Here is a 14,507-nt window from a genome sequence, read left to right on the forward strand (position 1 = left end):
ACATACACACATAAAATCATCGTCAAATGTCAGAGTTGGAAGGACTTCTAAAACTCATTTAGACTGGTGGGTCCTGGAGTGTTTGATTTCAGAAGCTTATAAAAGTTCAAAATAAACAGCAACAACAAGAGGAGGGCAAACGTAAAAATGTGTTTTTAACTTTGACAAATAAGGATACCAACAAAAGAACAAAACAACCATCTTCCATCAGCACCATTTTATAAAAAAGGTCACTTTAATGACATGTGTAGGACGATAAAATCTCAGAATAAAGTACAATTTGAAATTAAATAAATGAAGGGGCACCGGGGTGGCTCAGTTGTTAACCGTCTGCCTTCAGCTCAGGCCATGATCCTAGGGTCCTGGGATCGAGCCCCACATCGAGCTCCCTGCTCATCTAGGAGCCTGCTTCTCCCTCTCTCTCTGCCTCTCCCTCTGCCCCTCCCTCTGCTTGTGCTCTCTGTCAAATAAATAAATAAAATCTCAAAAAAAAAGAGAAATTAATGAAGAAAAATGCATTATACTGCTCTTATTTTTCTAAAATCTTTATGGAAAACTGTTAGACTTGCCCCTGTCCATACACAGACCTTTGGGAATCCCTAATCTAGTCCATTCCATGCACACCTTTACCCCCCCATCCCATCTCCCACAGTGCAGCAATTGTAGCCTCACCACACCAAAAAATCCCTTTAAATTTATCCCCCACCCACTGTGGGGAACTCCTCAAGCTGTGGAATCCATTAAATTTTGGAGTCTGTGGTAGAAAATTAGCAGAAGAGCTGCTGTCTCTGGGAACTTCAAGATGCTTACACTTGGCTTTTTTTTTTTAAGACCAGAATCTAACTGCAGAGAATTTTAAGTAGGCCAAACGTGCCTTAGAGTCACTAAACGAAAATGTCTAATAGTGCTGATTTGGGAGTCAGGCAGCCTGGGTTTTGATGGTGCATCAAAACTCCATTCTAAACCTTAGGGGATCTGTTTTCACATTCAACACATCTGGATTAGAGCTTTATGAATACAAGTATTTAAGTCGGAATTAGAGTAACATGGAGGAATTTTAGTTACGATTATCTTTCGGGCTGAACTCCATTACTAATTACTTGATCAGCTTTCATAGTTGTAGTTAAGTCTACATTTTTTTCCATTTCCATTTTAATGAAATTATTTTGAGAGATTCCGTTTAAATTTTTACAACTGAAGTTTGATTCATACTACAGATGATAGCATCAACTACAGAGCTTTCTTTTGTGATCACTGCTACCAAGCCGTTTCCTCGGGTCAAATTTTGTCAACTAAAATGTGGCCAAGATTTGATTTTTTAAATCAATTTTTAGTAAAAAAAAATTACTGTATAAAGGTTTACAACAACTTTAACGTTTACTTCTTTAAACGTTATCGATTTATTTTGTAATAGTTATTTCCATCCTGTATTTTTTGGGTCAGTACTGCAGTTTTCAACATGACCAAGACATGATTATGGAGGGTTTTTTGCGGGGGGTGGGGTGGGTGGAATAAATAACCTCTACGGTGCAGTTTTTTCAGGGTTGTAAATTCTATTCTCTGTTGACTCATCCGCCAATAAAATCATGAATCGGGTATTAGGGTTTTTTCCCCCTGGGGACCAAATGTATCAGTGGAGCAACAACACAAAAGCATGAGATAATTCTACTTTCCCTCTTTTCCCTTCCCGTAAAACGAGATTCTCCAACACTCCCTAGAGCGCAGAATCCTAATTCTTAAGACTTCATCAGTTACACTGCTAAAACCCGGAGCTCTGACCAAACCCAGCCCGGCCAGGGCTGCTTTTCTCTTCCTCTCCACCAGAGGCGATAGCCTCTCGCAAAACAGAATTGGGCTGAACAGGCCGGTCTGAGGGAGTGGCCCAGGGAAAGATCAAAGGTTAAAAATCGCCTCAAAGAGCAAAGGTCAAAACTCCCAAGGAAGCCAGAAGTTCCCGTCTTCCACGAAGAATGAAGGTGACTCCGCCCTAACATGCTCTCGGGGCCCGATGTCGCGCGGCCTTTCAGAGACCAGGCGGGTCCGACGTGACTAACAGGTAGCTTGATCCGAACAGCGAACAACCGGAAATGGAAGTGAGCCCCGGGCGGGGGTGAGGAGAGGCCACCGCACGCCTGCGCAATCAGCAGGGTTACAGTACGCATGCGTATTTGGGCGATGACGGGGTGGCGCTCGGAGCGTGGGCCGCGACTCTCACGGATCCGGTTCCGCCCTCCCTCTCGTTGCCGACCCTCCGGGGCTAGCGCCCGAGATCCCTTTCCCAGAGTGCTCTGCGCCGTGAAGAAGCGGCTCCCGGGGACTGGGGGCATTTTGTGTTGGCTGGTGCCGGAGTAACAAGATGGCGGCGTCGGCGGAGTGACAGGGGTCCCTCTGGGCGGGAGCCGGCGGCAGTGGTGGCAGCGGTATCGCCGCCCTAAACCACCGCGCCCCTTTTCCAGCCCGCGACGTCGCCGTGAAAGCGAGCCAGCGGCGGCCGCCCAAAAACAAGTGGCCCAGCCTCGTAACCGAGGGAACCCACTCACAAACTGCGGCCTGGCGAAAAGAAGCCTGATTGAGCGGCGGTGATCAGGTTCCCTTCGGCCGATTCTGGGCCCTGTAACGCCTTGAAAGAGCCAACGTTTTTCGTTTCCTGCCGCCCCCCTCCGCAGCCTTGTTCCGCGGACGAGCCCCTGAGGCCTCAGTCCTCCCCTCAGAGGTGTCGGGGCTTGGCCCCAGCCTCCATCTTCATTTCTCAGGATGGCGAGCAGCAGCGGCTCCAAGGCCGAATTCATTGTCGGAGGAAAATATAAACTGGTACGGAAGATCGGGTCTGGCTCCTTCGGGGACATTTATTTGGCGATCAACATTACCAACGGCGAGGTAATCACCCGGGGTGGGGTTCACGACCACGCTGCGCCAGTCCTCACCCCCTGCCCCAATCCCCGAAGTGCTGGGGCTTTTCCCTATCACAGGCACGTACTGGGGAGGGGAGTCCAGAGAGGGAGCCAGTTTTCCTGGCTTTAGGAGCCTCCCCCGCTCTCTTTCCCTAAAAGGCAAAGAACCCGATAGAAGGGTTGGGAGAACCTATGAAGTTTCCTAGCTTGTTAAAAATGTACCTTAATCGAACTTTTTAAGCTGTCGTTTTAAGGCGAGATCGGCAAAATCGTATTTCTCTAATCCCCATGTTTTCCCCACTATATGGATTTATTCTACTGGGGTTCTTGCTTTCGATCGTCAGTTTCCTTCAAAATCTCTCATTACGTTTTCTGGATGAATCATTTTCCTGCACCTTCGAGGACGTGCCGATTTCGTCATTACCCCCTGAAGAGGCCTTTGAGGCTGGTTGCCTCGTTTTATAATTACAAAGAGAGCTTTCTCTTCTGAGCCTCTCACTTCACCTTCTAGTCTCGAGTTGGAGCTTTGCTAATGTCTCCCCTCCTCTCCCAAGTGACATTGAATTCTTAAGGATGTTGATGCCATCATCCCCTCTCTCCCCTGCAGGAAGTGGCAGTGAAGCTAGAATCTCAGAAGGCCAGGCATCCCCAGTTGCTGTACGAGAGCAAACTCTATAAGATTCTTCAAGGTGGGGTGGGCATCCCCCACATACGGTAAGACCCCGTGAGCAAACAGGCGGTGCGCCGAGGGAAGTACGGCATGAGGGAAATGGGTAGAGGAAGGCAATAGCACCAGCTGATTGGGGCCTTGGTATCTGAGTTACCTGGGTTTACTATAGCCGGTGGTTTCCTGAGAACCGTAAGACACCACAGTCACTGAGTAAATTTTTAGTTTGCCAACTTCGTTTAGAATTTCAGTTTGTTACACTGCTCCATTTAGCTTCCCTCATTCTTCTCTCGAGGCTTTCATTTGCAGTTAAGTTAGGCGAGTCATCTTTGATCCCTACGCGGCTTGTCTGCTGCTTTCTTTACGCCGACACCTCTGATGTTCTTAGGTTTATCCAGTGAAGTGGATTTGAAGGTGCCAAGTGACCGGGTTCGGCCAGTTCGGGTTGCTATTGGAGTTGGCTTGGGAAATGGCTGCTCTTTTGTTGTGTTTTTGTTCCAACATGTCTTCCTCCTCCGCTTAGAAAATGGCGGAACGACGTGACTCAACCGCATATTCCTGCCCTTTCCTAGGCTTGGGTTCACAAGTTACTCTTCCTTGCTTCCCCCTTTAGCAGCTCTGAGTGGATTAAACCTTTGAAAAGCCAAGAATAAAGGTGCGGGCGGCGGTGGGGTTCAAGGAAGGAGATGGCATAATGACAGTCTGTTTGTGATCCCTGCAGCAGATGCGACATGAAATGAAATTATACTATGCAAAATCCCTCACAGTCCCTTTATAAGTGTTAATTATTCTTTCATGAAGGGTAATGTTGGCTACATTTCAGCTTGTGTACTAAATTTTGTAATGGCAAAGGCAGTCTGACCACTACTGTGTTGAAATTGACTCAAATCAGTTGTATTAAAAAGAGAGATTAATCTCGTAACCACAGTGTGATGAGTAACTTTAACCTGTTGAGTTACTTGATCGGTAACTCCTCACATCAGGGAAATTGTGGCCTTTTGGGGGGATGGGATATTGGTGAAGGCAAACAGCAATAGTAATCAGGATAAAAGAGGACCACATAAAGACATTGGATATTTTAAATGGTTAACTTTAAAGGTTGTGTTTGACTTTGAGATTAAAAAGCATCTTCCTGGAGTAGAGGCTAAAATGTAGTGTAAAGCCAAGCCATTTTTCAACACTTAAAAATAACATTCGTAAAAAAGAACCAGAGACAGTTAAGAATTAAGTGGAGTGATAGTTAACGTAATTTCTTTTTCTATTCCAGTTTATATTCCTTAAATCTTGAATTAAGTACTGAATTGCATACATTAATTCAGCTGTGGAAGCAACCCAAGTAATACTATCCTTAAAAAATCTCCAGTGCTGATAGATGTTTTTAACGGAGAAGTTGAATGATAAAATATTCTCTTGGTTGTGAGAGAGAAATTATTTAGAAGAAACTTCCAGGTTTATTTTGTAAGGTAGATTAATGTGAAATCTAAGATGATGGGGAGATTTTAAATGATTCCTATCCCCCCCCAAAAAAAAAACCTCCTGCTGGGAAAATGAATGTTACTCTGGAAGAATGAAAAAAAATTTTTTTAAAGAATAAAAGTCTTTATTAAAATGTCTAGCTTTTTATTTCGTCAAAATAAAAAGTCCATTGCGTTAGCCAAAAAATTTAAAACGGCTTTCCTTTTGCCTTTAAACATATCTCTCCACCCCTGGCCCCCCCCAATTTGCTTTCTGTACTGTAGTTTTTCTTAGAATTACACATAAAATGCAATCATACAGTATGAGGTCATTTGTGTCTGACTTCTCTCACTTACCATAATGCTTTTGAGATTCATCCATGTTGGGAGGTTTTAGAAATTTCACAAATTATGTTGAATTTAATGTATTAGAAATAATTTTCAAAAAGCATTAAGCATCTGGCATTTTCATTGCTAAACCCTTTTATCTGGTAGCTTTTATTTAAAGGCAGTGCTGATAACAGACCAACAAGAGCCATAGGTAATATACTGAATAAGCACATGAATAAATGAAATTAACTTGTGAGCCCGGAATAACAGGCATCTATTATAAGATGTTGAGTGCAGAGAGTTGTAGTTATTAACTGGGTGGAGCTAAAGAGAGATTAACCTGGCTTTCAAATTAACGCTTCCTGGGAGAAGAGATGGGATTTCAGGATCCGGATGTAAGGAAGAAAGCTTGGGGGCGCCTGGGTGGCTCAGTTGGTTAAGCGACTGCCTTCGGCTCAGGTCATGATCCTGGAGTCCCAGGATCGAGTCCCGCATCGGGCTCCCTGCTCAGCGGGGAGTCTGCTTCTCCCTCTCCCACTCCCCGTTTGTGTTCCCTCTCTCGCTGTGTCTTTCTCTGTCAAATAAATAAATAAAATCTTAAAAAAAAAAAAGGAAGAAAGCTTGGTTGAACTGGTTGGGGAGGGCATCCAAGAATACAGTGTGGCTTCTGGGAGTAGTCTCTAATCAGAAGGTAGTAATTGGATGAGGGTGGGGAAAGAGTAAATTTGTTTTAGGAGTGGTGGAGTCTGGTACATAGAAACAATAGTGGTTCATTGGTTGTAAAGTGTGAGAGAACTGTTTTTCTACTGAAGTGAAAAGGGTAGAAAGACTTTACATAAGCATTCTTTATTTGGGTGGCAACGTCTTCCCATCCCCTCAGTTTGTTCCCCACTATTTCCACATCACCTATATATAGCATACAGGTAAATATTTGGTAAATATTGAACTATTTTGACTTTAGTTTATTGAGATTTAATGAAGCAGTCTATGTGTTATCCATTGTTTTAGATGGATGTAAATATATTTAGATTTGGGATGCCTGGCTGGCTCAGTTGGTAGAGCATGCAGCTCTTGATCTTGGGGTCATGAGTTCAAGCCCCATGTTGGGTGAAGAGATTACTTTTAAAAAACAATTTGGAGGGGCGCCTGGGTGGCTCAGTCGTTAAGCGTCTGCCTTTGGCTCAGGTCATGATCCCAGGGTCCTGGGATCGAGTCCCACATCGGGCTCCCTGCTCTGCGGGAAGCCTGCTTCTCCCTCTCCCACTCCCCCTGCTTGTGTTCCCTCTCTCTCTGTCTCTCTCTGTCAAATAAATAAATAAAATCTTTAAAAAATAAAAAATAAATAAATAAAAAACAATTTGGATTTTGCTGTAATTACACTTAACTCCATCTTCTCCCCTGCACTCCAAACCCCTTGAATTTACTAAGATACTTTCGGATATCCTAAAACAAGGGCCGAAAATGATCTAGCCCACATAGCCGACCTGACTCATTTTTACTTGGTAAGGGATCTGTTGTTAATGCAGAAGCATGGCATTCAGGGTAAAGAGCGGAATGAGGGTGGCGTTTAGTCTCCATGTTTTTAAGAAACTAGGGTCATTCTTTAGTTAAGAAACTGAAATCGTTAATTGACTTCTGGAAGCTCATTAAAAATTATTTCTGTTACAATCTTCTTTATCTTTGTGGTACTCAATTTGAATCGAAATAACGTGATCTCTAAAGAAGCACTTATGATACCAAGCTCTAGGTCTATCATGTGGTATTGACAATGATCTTGGGTCAGTCAGTCCTTTAACCTCTTTGGGTCTATCAGTTAGTTTGCTCATCTGTGAAATGCAAAGAGGACTTTACCATGTTAGTAATTTTCTAATTCTTTTGGAATAGGAAAGAAGAATACTGGACAGAAAAGTTTAGGGTTTCCTACTCTTCTAGAAAAAGTTTTGCATACTGAGCTTTCAGGTAGGGTTTTATTTGAACAGAGTTTCCTGCTTAAATAAGTCACCTGCCTCGTTGGATCGTAGAACTTCTAGCTCTGAAATTTTGAGACTTCTTTTTGGATGATGGTAGCTAGAAAGCATTTCATCACAGTTTGATGTTAGGTCTAGATCTTACCTGACTCAGTACAGAGACCCCTCTCAAGACTCTTAAAAATGCCATCTGCATCAGATAAACTGTCAGTTACCATTTAAAAGGAAGTAAATTAATGGAATATATTTTTATAGGGAAATGAATAGAGAAGATGGGAGGGGCATGGGAGAATTGTTGCCTTATTTTCAACCACTTTTTTGCCCTCTCTGAATGGCAAGTATTACAGAAGATATTTATAAAGTACTAGTTAATCCTTACTCTTCAGTGTTAAAAGCAGCTTAAATTTTAATCTTAGCTTTTTGGCACTGAGCATATGTCTTGCAAGTAAGTTCTAATGCTGTTATCAGAGAACAAAGATGACATCTGCACTGGATACGTCTTTATTTATTACAGATTACTGGGTGCATGAGAAATGTGATTTTTAACTCGTAGAAACTGAATCTATATATACTACTATATATACATACGTATTATATGCATGCAGAGTATACTAAAGGTACTTTATATCGGTTTATAATGGATTTCTAGTTGCGGAATAATGTAATGATGCTTAAGTAGCATTTGTGAGCTAAATGAAACCTGAATACAGCCTAATATCTCACAAATTAGATTACTGAGTCTCTGAAGGGTTACTAGAGTCTCCTAACTCCTAATTTCTCTGAGCCATTTTCACCTTTATGTCAAGGTCAGCATGCCTGCTCACAAACCCCACACCTTTTCATTTGATGCTACAGAGCCATACTATGCCTCCTTCACTTTATGGCATTTGGCCTCATTCAGAGAAAGTGAAAACCTCTTCTATAAATGTAAGTAACTTTATTTGACAGAGAGAGAGCAAGAGCAGGAGCACAAGCAGGGGGAGTGGGAGAGGGAGAGCAGGCTTCCTGCAGAGCAGGGAGCCCGATGAAGGGCTTGATCCCAGGACTCTGGGATCGTGACCTGAGCCGAAGGCAGACGCTTAACAACTGAGCCACCCAGGTGCCCCATAAGTAACTTATTGTTTGTGTTATTATTTAACTAGATGCTTATAAATTTTTTTTTTAAAGATTTTATTTATTTATTTGAGAGAGAGAGAGCACATGAGAGGGGGGAGGGTCAGAGGGAGAAGCAGACTCCCTGCCGAGCAGGGAGCCCGATGCGGGACTCGATCTCGGGACTGCAGGATCATGACCTGAGCCGGAGGCAGTCGCTTAACCAACTGAGCCACCCAGGCGCCCATAAATTTTTTTTTTTAAAGATTTTACTTGTTTATTTGACAGGGAGAGACACAGCGAGAGAGGGAACACAAGCAGGGGGAGTAGGAGAAGGAGAAGCAGGCTTCCCATTGAGCAGGGAGCCTGATGTGGGGTTCGATCCCAGGACCCTGGGATCATGACCTGAGCCGAAGGCAGAGGCTTAATGACTGAGCCACCCAGGCGCCCCTAAAAAGATCCATTTACTTTAGAGAGAGAGCAGGGAGGGGCAGAGGGAGAGGGAGAGAATGAGAATCCCAGTTAGACTCCCTGTTGAGCGGGAAGCCTAATGTGAGGCTCAATCTCACAACCCCAAAGCCATGACCCGAGCTGAAACAAAGAGTCGGACACCTGACTGAGCCACCCAGGTGCCACCCCTTAATAGTTTTCAGAATATAAGTGAATACCTAGTTAAAATGATGGTGTTTTTTTTTTTTAAGATTTTATTTATTTATTTGACAGAGAGAGCGAGAGCAGAAATACAAGCAGGGGGAACGGGAAAGGGAGAAGCAGGCTTCCCACCAAGCAGGGAGCCCGATGAGGGGCTCGATCCCAGGACCCTAGGACCATGACCCAAGCCGAAGGCAGACGCTCAACCGACTGAGCCACCCAGGTGCCCCAAAATGATGGGGTTTGTTATTGTATTTGTTTCTAAAACAATCTCAGGTGGCTCTTGAAATTTAAATGACCAGTAGTCACATAGCGTGGATGTGTTTTAATTTTTTTTTTAAATGACATGTGATTTATATACAGTGAAATGCACAGCTTTCAGTGTGCCATCAAATGAATTTTGACAAATGTATACAGTGATATAGCCCACGCTCCCTACTGAGATAAAGAATATTTGATTTTTTTGAATATAGCTAGTCCGTGGTAAGCTACATTTTGTGGCAAGATAGGTTTTATTTATTTATTTTTAAGTTGGTCTTTTGGATCATATTTCCATAATTATATTTTTCTGGATATGATGTTGATTTGCCCGTATGCAAGACTATAGGTTAATAATGTTTTTATCACCATGAAGTACACTATACAACTTGCCTAATAAAATGATCAGGTGGGGTGGTGAACAGTGAGTAGCAATTGAGATCTTTGCCTCATTCTCCTTTGAAGAACAGGAATACTCCCTTTTCCTTGCCTGAAAGTCCTCAGTGGGGTATGTTTTAATGGGGACTTTGGAAGTGTACAAAAAGATTCAGCTGGAGAGTACATTCTGATCCTCAATATAAAAGGAAATGGAAAGAGCATTATATGAGTGTCAAAAGTTAGGGATCCTTCTGCGATGTCATGTAGATTTGAACCTAGAATGAATTCTGTAATTTGTAATGTCAGCTTTCATTTATAAAAGGGATTTCATAAGATTAATTAGGTCTTAAGAGTTTTTTTTTTTAATAAGATTTTATTTATTTGACAGAGATTGCACAAGCTGGTGGGGGGGGGAGCGGGAGAGGGCGAAGCAAGTTCCCCACGGAGCAGGAAGCCCTGGGATCATGACCTGAGCTGAAGGGAGACCCTTAACCAACTGAGCCACCCAAGTGCCCCTTAAGAGTTTTATTTTTTTAATGCATTATGGAAGTTGATGAGATCAGAGGCACCTGGGTGGCTCAGTCGGTTAAGCATCTGCCTTCAGCTCAGGTCATGATCTTGGGGTCCTGGGATCGAGCCCTGCATCAGGCTCTCTGCTCAGCTGGGAGTCTGCCTCTCCCTCTCCCTCTGTGCTCTCTCCCACTCTCTCTCAAATGAACAAAATCTTTTTTTTAAGATTTTATTTATTAGAGAGTGCGAGCAAAAGCAGGCGGGGCAACAGGCGGAGGAGGAGAAGCAGGCTCCCCGCGGAGCAGGGAGCCGATGTGGGGCTCAATCCCAGGACTCTGGGGTCATGACCTGAGCCGAAGGCAGACGCTTAACCAACTGAGCCACCTAGGTGCCCCTCAAATAAATAAAATCTTTAAAAAAAAATTGATGAGATCAGTAGGATAAACTATGGCTCTTTCATTCTCTGATATGGTAATAATTTGTTCTAACTTTAATGTATAATTGCCTTTTATTATGTTAGTACATACTACTGAAATAAGTGAGTAGTTGGTTGAATACAGTGTGGCTAAACATTCATTTTTCCATGTATGTGCAAGAAAGAAAAGTAGAATTGACCATTATTCAGACGTTGCACATGGTCTTATTTAATCATTACAACAATCCTGTAAGTTGGGGTTTCCTATAAAGTGAGAGTCAGAATAGTTAATTTGCCTAAACTCAACACATCCAATGTGTTGTTTAAATAGATCTTACTGCATCTTCAGACTGTGCCAGTGGTTCCCACACTTTGCCCATTGGAATAACATGGAGAAGTTTTAAAAAAAAAAAATGACACTTGGCTCTTAGTCTTACATATTTTGATTTGATGGGTTTGGGTATGCCTTAGGCATCAAGAGTTAAAAAAAAAAACTCCCCAGGTGATTCTGATACATGGCAGAGTTTAGGAACCATTTTACTGTGCCATATTTCAAGGTTATAATTGTTCTTTCCTGCCCATACCCACCAACTCCCATCTTTTCTAGAACTGCAATTTGGTAAGGCTGGTTTCTTAACTTACCTCCTCCTATGAATTAGGAGGTTAATTCAGGAAATCTATACCAGGAAACATGGCACTGGAAAGTACACTGTAGTCCCATATAATCAAATGCTTTGATTTCTGGAAAGTAACACCAATATCTGAAACCATTTTTGTACTCCCATGTTCCAGATGCATTCCTGTAAGAAAGCATTCTAGAAATTCCTTGAGGGAAAGAACCATGTCTTGCTGATAGAGGTATCTTTTGTTTTTTAGCCTAGTGTTGGCTAAAAAGGCACTAATGACTCAATAAGGAAATTCTTTTATTTTATATTCATTCATTCATTCATTCATTCAGTTTTTTAGAGAGTGAGCAAGCAGGGGAGGGGCAGAGGGAGAGAGAATTTTAGGCAGACTCTGTTCAGTGTGGAGCCCAGAGTGGGGCTCCATCTCACGACCTGAGCCGAAACTAAGAGTTGGGCACTTAACTGTGCCACCTAGGTGCCCCTATCAGTGTACATTTACTTTTTTTTTTTTTTTTAAAGATTTTATTTATTTGACAGAGACAGACACAGCGAGAGAGGGAACACAAGCAGGGGGAGTGGGAGAGGGAGGAGCAGGCTTCCCGCCGAGCAGGGAGCCCGATGCGGGACTCGATCCCAGGACCCTGGGATCATGACCTGAGCCGAAGGCAGACGCTTAACGACTGAGCCACCCAGGCGCCCCTACATTTACTTTTTAATGGAACCCTATAGAGAGTTTGACTTCTTTTACACATTTATAGAACTTTGGGAGTACCTGATGTATGCATAGTTCCTAATGGGAATATTTATCATCTCTGTAGTATTTAGTATTTCTTGAGTATTCAGCTGAACTCACTAGCTGGCAGCAAATTTACAAATGGAAATGTGGCTGTACTCGTTCTTTAGCTTTGAAAGCTGGTATAAAAATACTGCCATATCATTAAATGCTAACGTCCATTAATTTCACAGTGAAGGCTTGCTATTGTGGACATTTAGCAGCTTAAGTATCTATTAGCATCTCTTAGTATCTCTTAGTTGTGTTGGCCTTTGGAATTTCTTTTGGTTCTTGTTCATCAACATCTGGAAGTTGCAACTTTTGTACTGGAGATTTTTTTCTTAAGGGAGACAAGATGGTGACAGTGGCTAAGCATACATCATATTTGTCATCCATATGTTTCATTTGTGCCATCATTAAGTGTATAGTAGAGAGGTGTTCAGATTAACCTGAAATTCAGGTTATCCTGTATTTCAGCTCATCTGGAAGCTGCTTTAAGTACTTATTTATTAAATTGGCCTACACTACCAGACTGTCCTGTCCTTAAGGTGACTTTTATGGAAAGGGGAGTGTGAGATTTGATTATAAATTGCTTTGTTAGAAGGTAATAGCATGAAATATTTATAAGTTTTAAGTTTCACATTTTCCAAGTCTTAGTTACATTAGAAGTGTTTAATACATTGTTCTTGGTAACAGCTAAAATAATGAAATTCTTCTAAGGAAACTGGGATTTATACCTTCACATAAATACCATTCTTTTCCATTTCTTTACTATGCTGTTCATTATGTATTTAGGTTAGATTGTTTTCTTTTTGGCTGTTCTTCCTTGATTAAAATTCTTTTTTTTTTTTTTTTTAAAGAGTATTTATATGAAGGGGGGTGCATTGGGGAGGGGCAGAGGCAAAGAGTCTCAAGCAGACTGCTGAGTGCAGAGCCTGACACGGGGCTCAGTTCTATGACCCTGAGATCACGACCTGAGTTGAAACCAAGAGTTGGCCACCCAACGGACTATGCCACCCAGGTGCTCCTTGATTAAAATTACTCTTACCACTGGGCTCCACTTACTGAAATCCTGGTGTTCCCATTTTTGAACCTCCATAATATTAATACCTTGTATCCCTCCGAGAGAACAGAGTAATGTTAGCTTCTCTTCCAATGAAAGCTCAGATGTTCAAAAGTGTCTTAGAAACTTAATATACTTTACAGTACCTCCTACAGTACTTTCTAGAGGATAAGCGAGTATTTCTTTTATTCAGTCAACAAACCTGTATGAGTGCTTATTATGTGCCAGGCATAGTTAAGATACTGGGCATATTTCAGTGAACAGAAAAAATTTTGTGAGACTTTCATTCTTTTTGAGCACATGCAATGCATCTGGCATATAGTTGTGAATTCATCTCTCTTACTGAAAATTAGGAGGAAAGATGTGTAAATCTCAGACAGTGTGAGGACATGTTTCCTTAACATCAAAGGGATAGTATCCTGAGTATAAGCCCTAAATAGTACCCTGAACCATCTAGAGACTGCATTGATTGGTCAGGTCAGTGGGACCCCATTATGCTTCCCTGTGAATACTTATTTCTCAAACATTAACCATGCATAATAATTATCTACAGAGCTTGTTAAGGGTGCCTATAGCACTTACCTGCAGCTTCAGGCACATAGGTACAATAAATATTAAAACAGAGATTGGAGAAACAGATTTTTTTAATTTTTTTATTTTTTAAGATTTTGTTTTTGGGACGCCTGGGTGGCTCAGTCAGTTAAGCAGCTGCTTTCAGCTCAGATGATAATCCCAGGGTCCTGGGAACAAGTCCTGCATGGGGCTCCTTGTTCAGCAGGGAGCCTGCTTCTCCCTCTGCCTGCCACTCCCCGCTGCTTGTGCACATGCGTGCTCTCTTTCTGGCAAATAAATCTTAAAAAAAAAAAATTTTTTTTTTTTAAGTAATCTCTGTACCCACTGTGGGGCTCATACTCACAACCCTGAGATCAGAAGTCTCACACACTACTGACCGAGCCAGCCAGCTTTCCCTGGAAAAAGATTTTTTTTTTGTAACAGCTTTAAGGAGAAAATTGACATACATAAATCATCACATTTAAAATGTACAATTCATTGGTTTTTAGTGTGTGTACAGAGTTGTGCAACCATCACCATAATCTGATTTTAGAATATTTGTTAACTGGTAAACAAGGAAATAAAGTGATCTTGTTTCACTGTGTCCCAACCATGCTGGCTTCTTTTAAGTTTGTTGTGAATACCAAACTTCAGGCACACTAACTCCCATCCACCCCTTTACCTGGCCATCTTCCATTTTATACTTCCAAGAATTAACCATGCTTCTTCATCAGAAAAGCTTTCCTTAATGACTCTCTCTAAAAGATAGATTGGGTTGCCATCATCTGGACCCTCTCAGCACTGGTCTCTCCTTCCTCACTTCTGTTTGTTTCTTTTTAAGTAAGCACCATGCCCAGTGTGGAGCCCAGTGTGGGTGGAGC

General features: G+C 42.2%; 1 protein-coding gene across 6 annotated transcripts in view; it reads left to right on the plus strand.

Moving 5' to 3' along the window:
* Positions 1-2,184: 2,184 nt before the first annotated feature.
* The window catches only part of CSNK1A1 (casein kinase 1 alpha 1), a 49,045-nt gene continuing 36,722 nt past the window's right edge, over positions 2,185-14,507 (plus strand). For all 6 annotated transcript variants that reach the window (XM_044917154.1, XM_021700732.1, XM_021700746.1 and 3 more), the window contains exons 1-2: positions 2,185-2,877; positions 3,499-3,605. In XM_044917154.1, coding sequence (XP_044773089.1) covers positions 2,755-2,877; positions 3,499-3,605 — 230 coding nt within the window. In that variant the 5' untranslated portion in view covers positions 2,185-2,754. The remainder of the gene's footprint in view (positions 2,878-3,498; positions 3,606-14,507) is intronic.

Source organism: Neomonachus schauinslandi, chromosome 7 (assembly GCF_002201575.2).
Source record: "Neomonachus schauinslandi chromosome 7, ASM220157v2, whole genome shotgun sequence".
Classification (NCBI taxonomy): domain Eukaryota; kingdom Metazoa; phylum Chordata; class Mammalia; order Carnivora; family Phocidae; genus Neomonachus; species Neomonachus schauinslandi.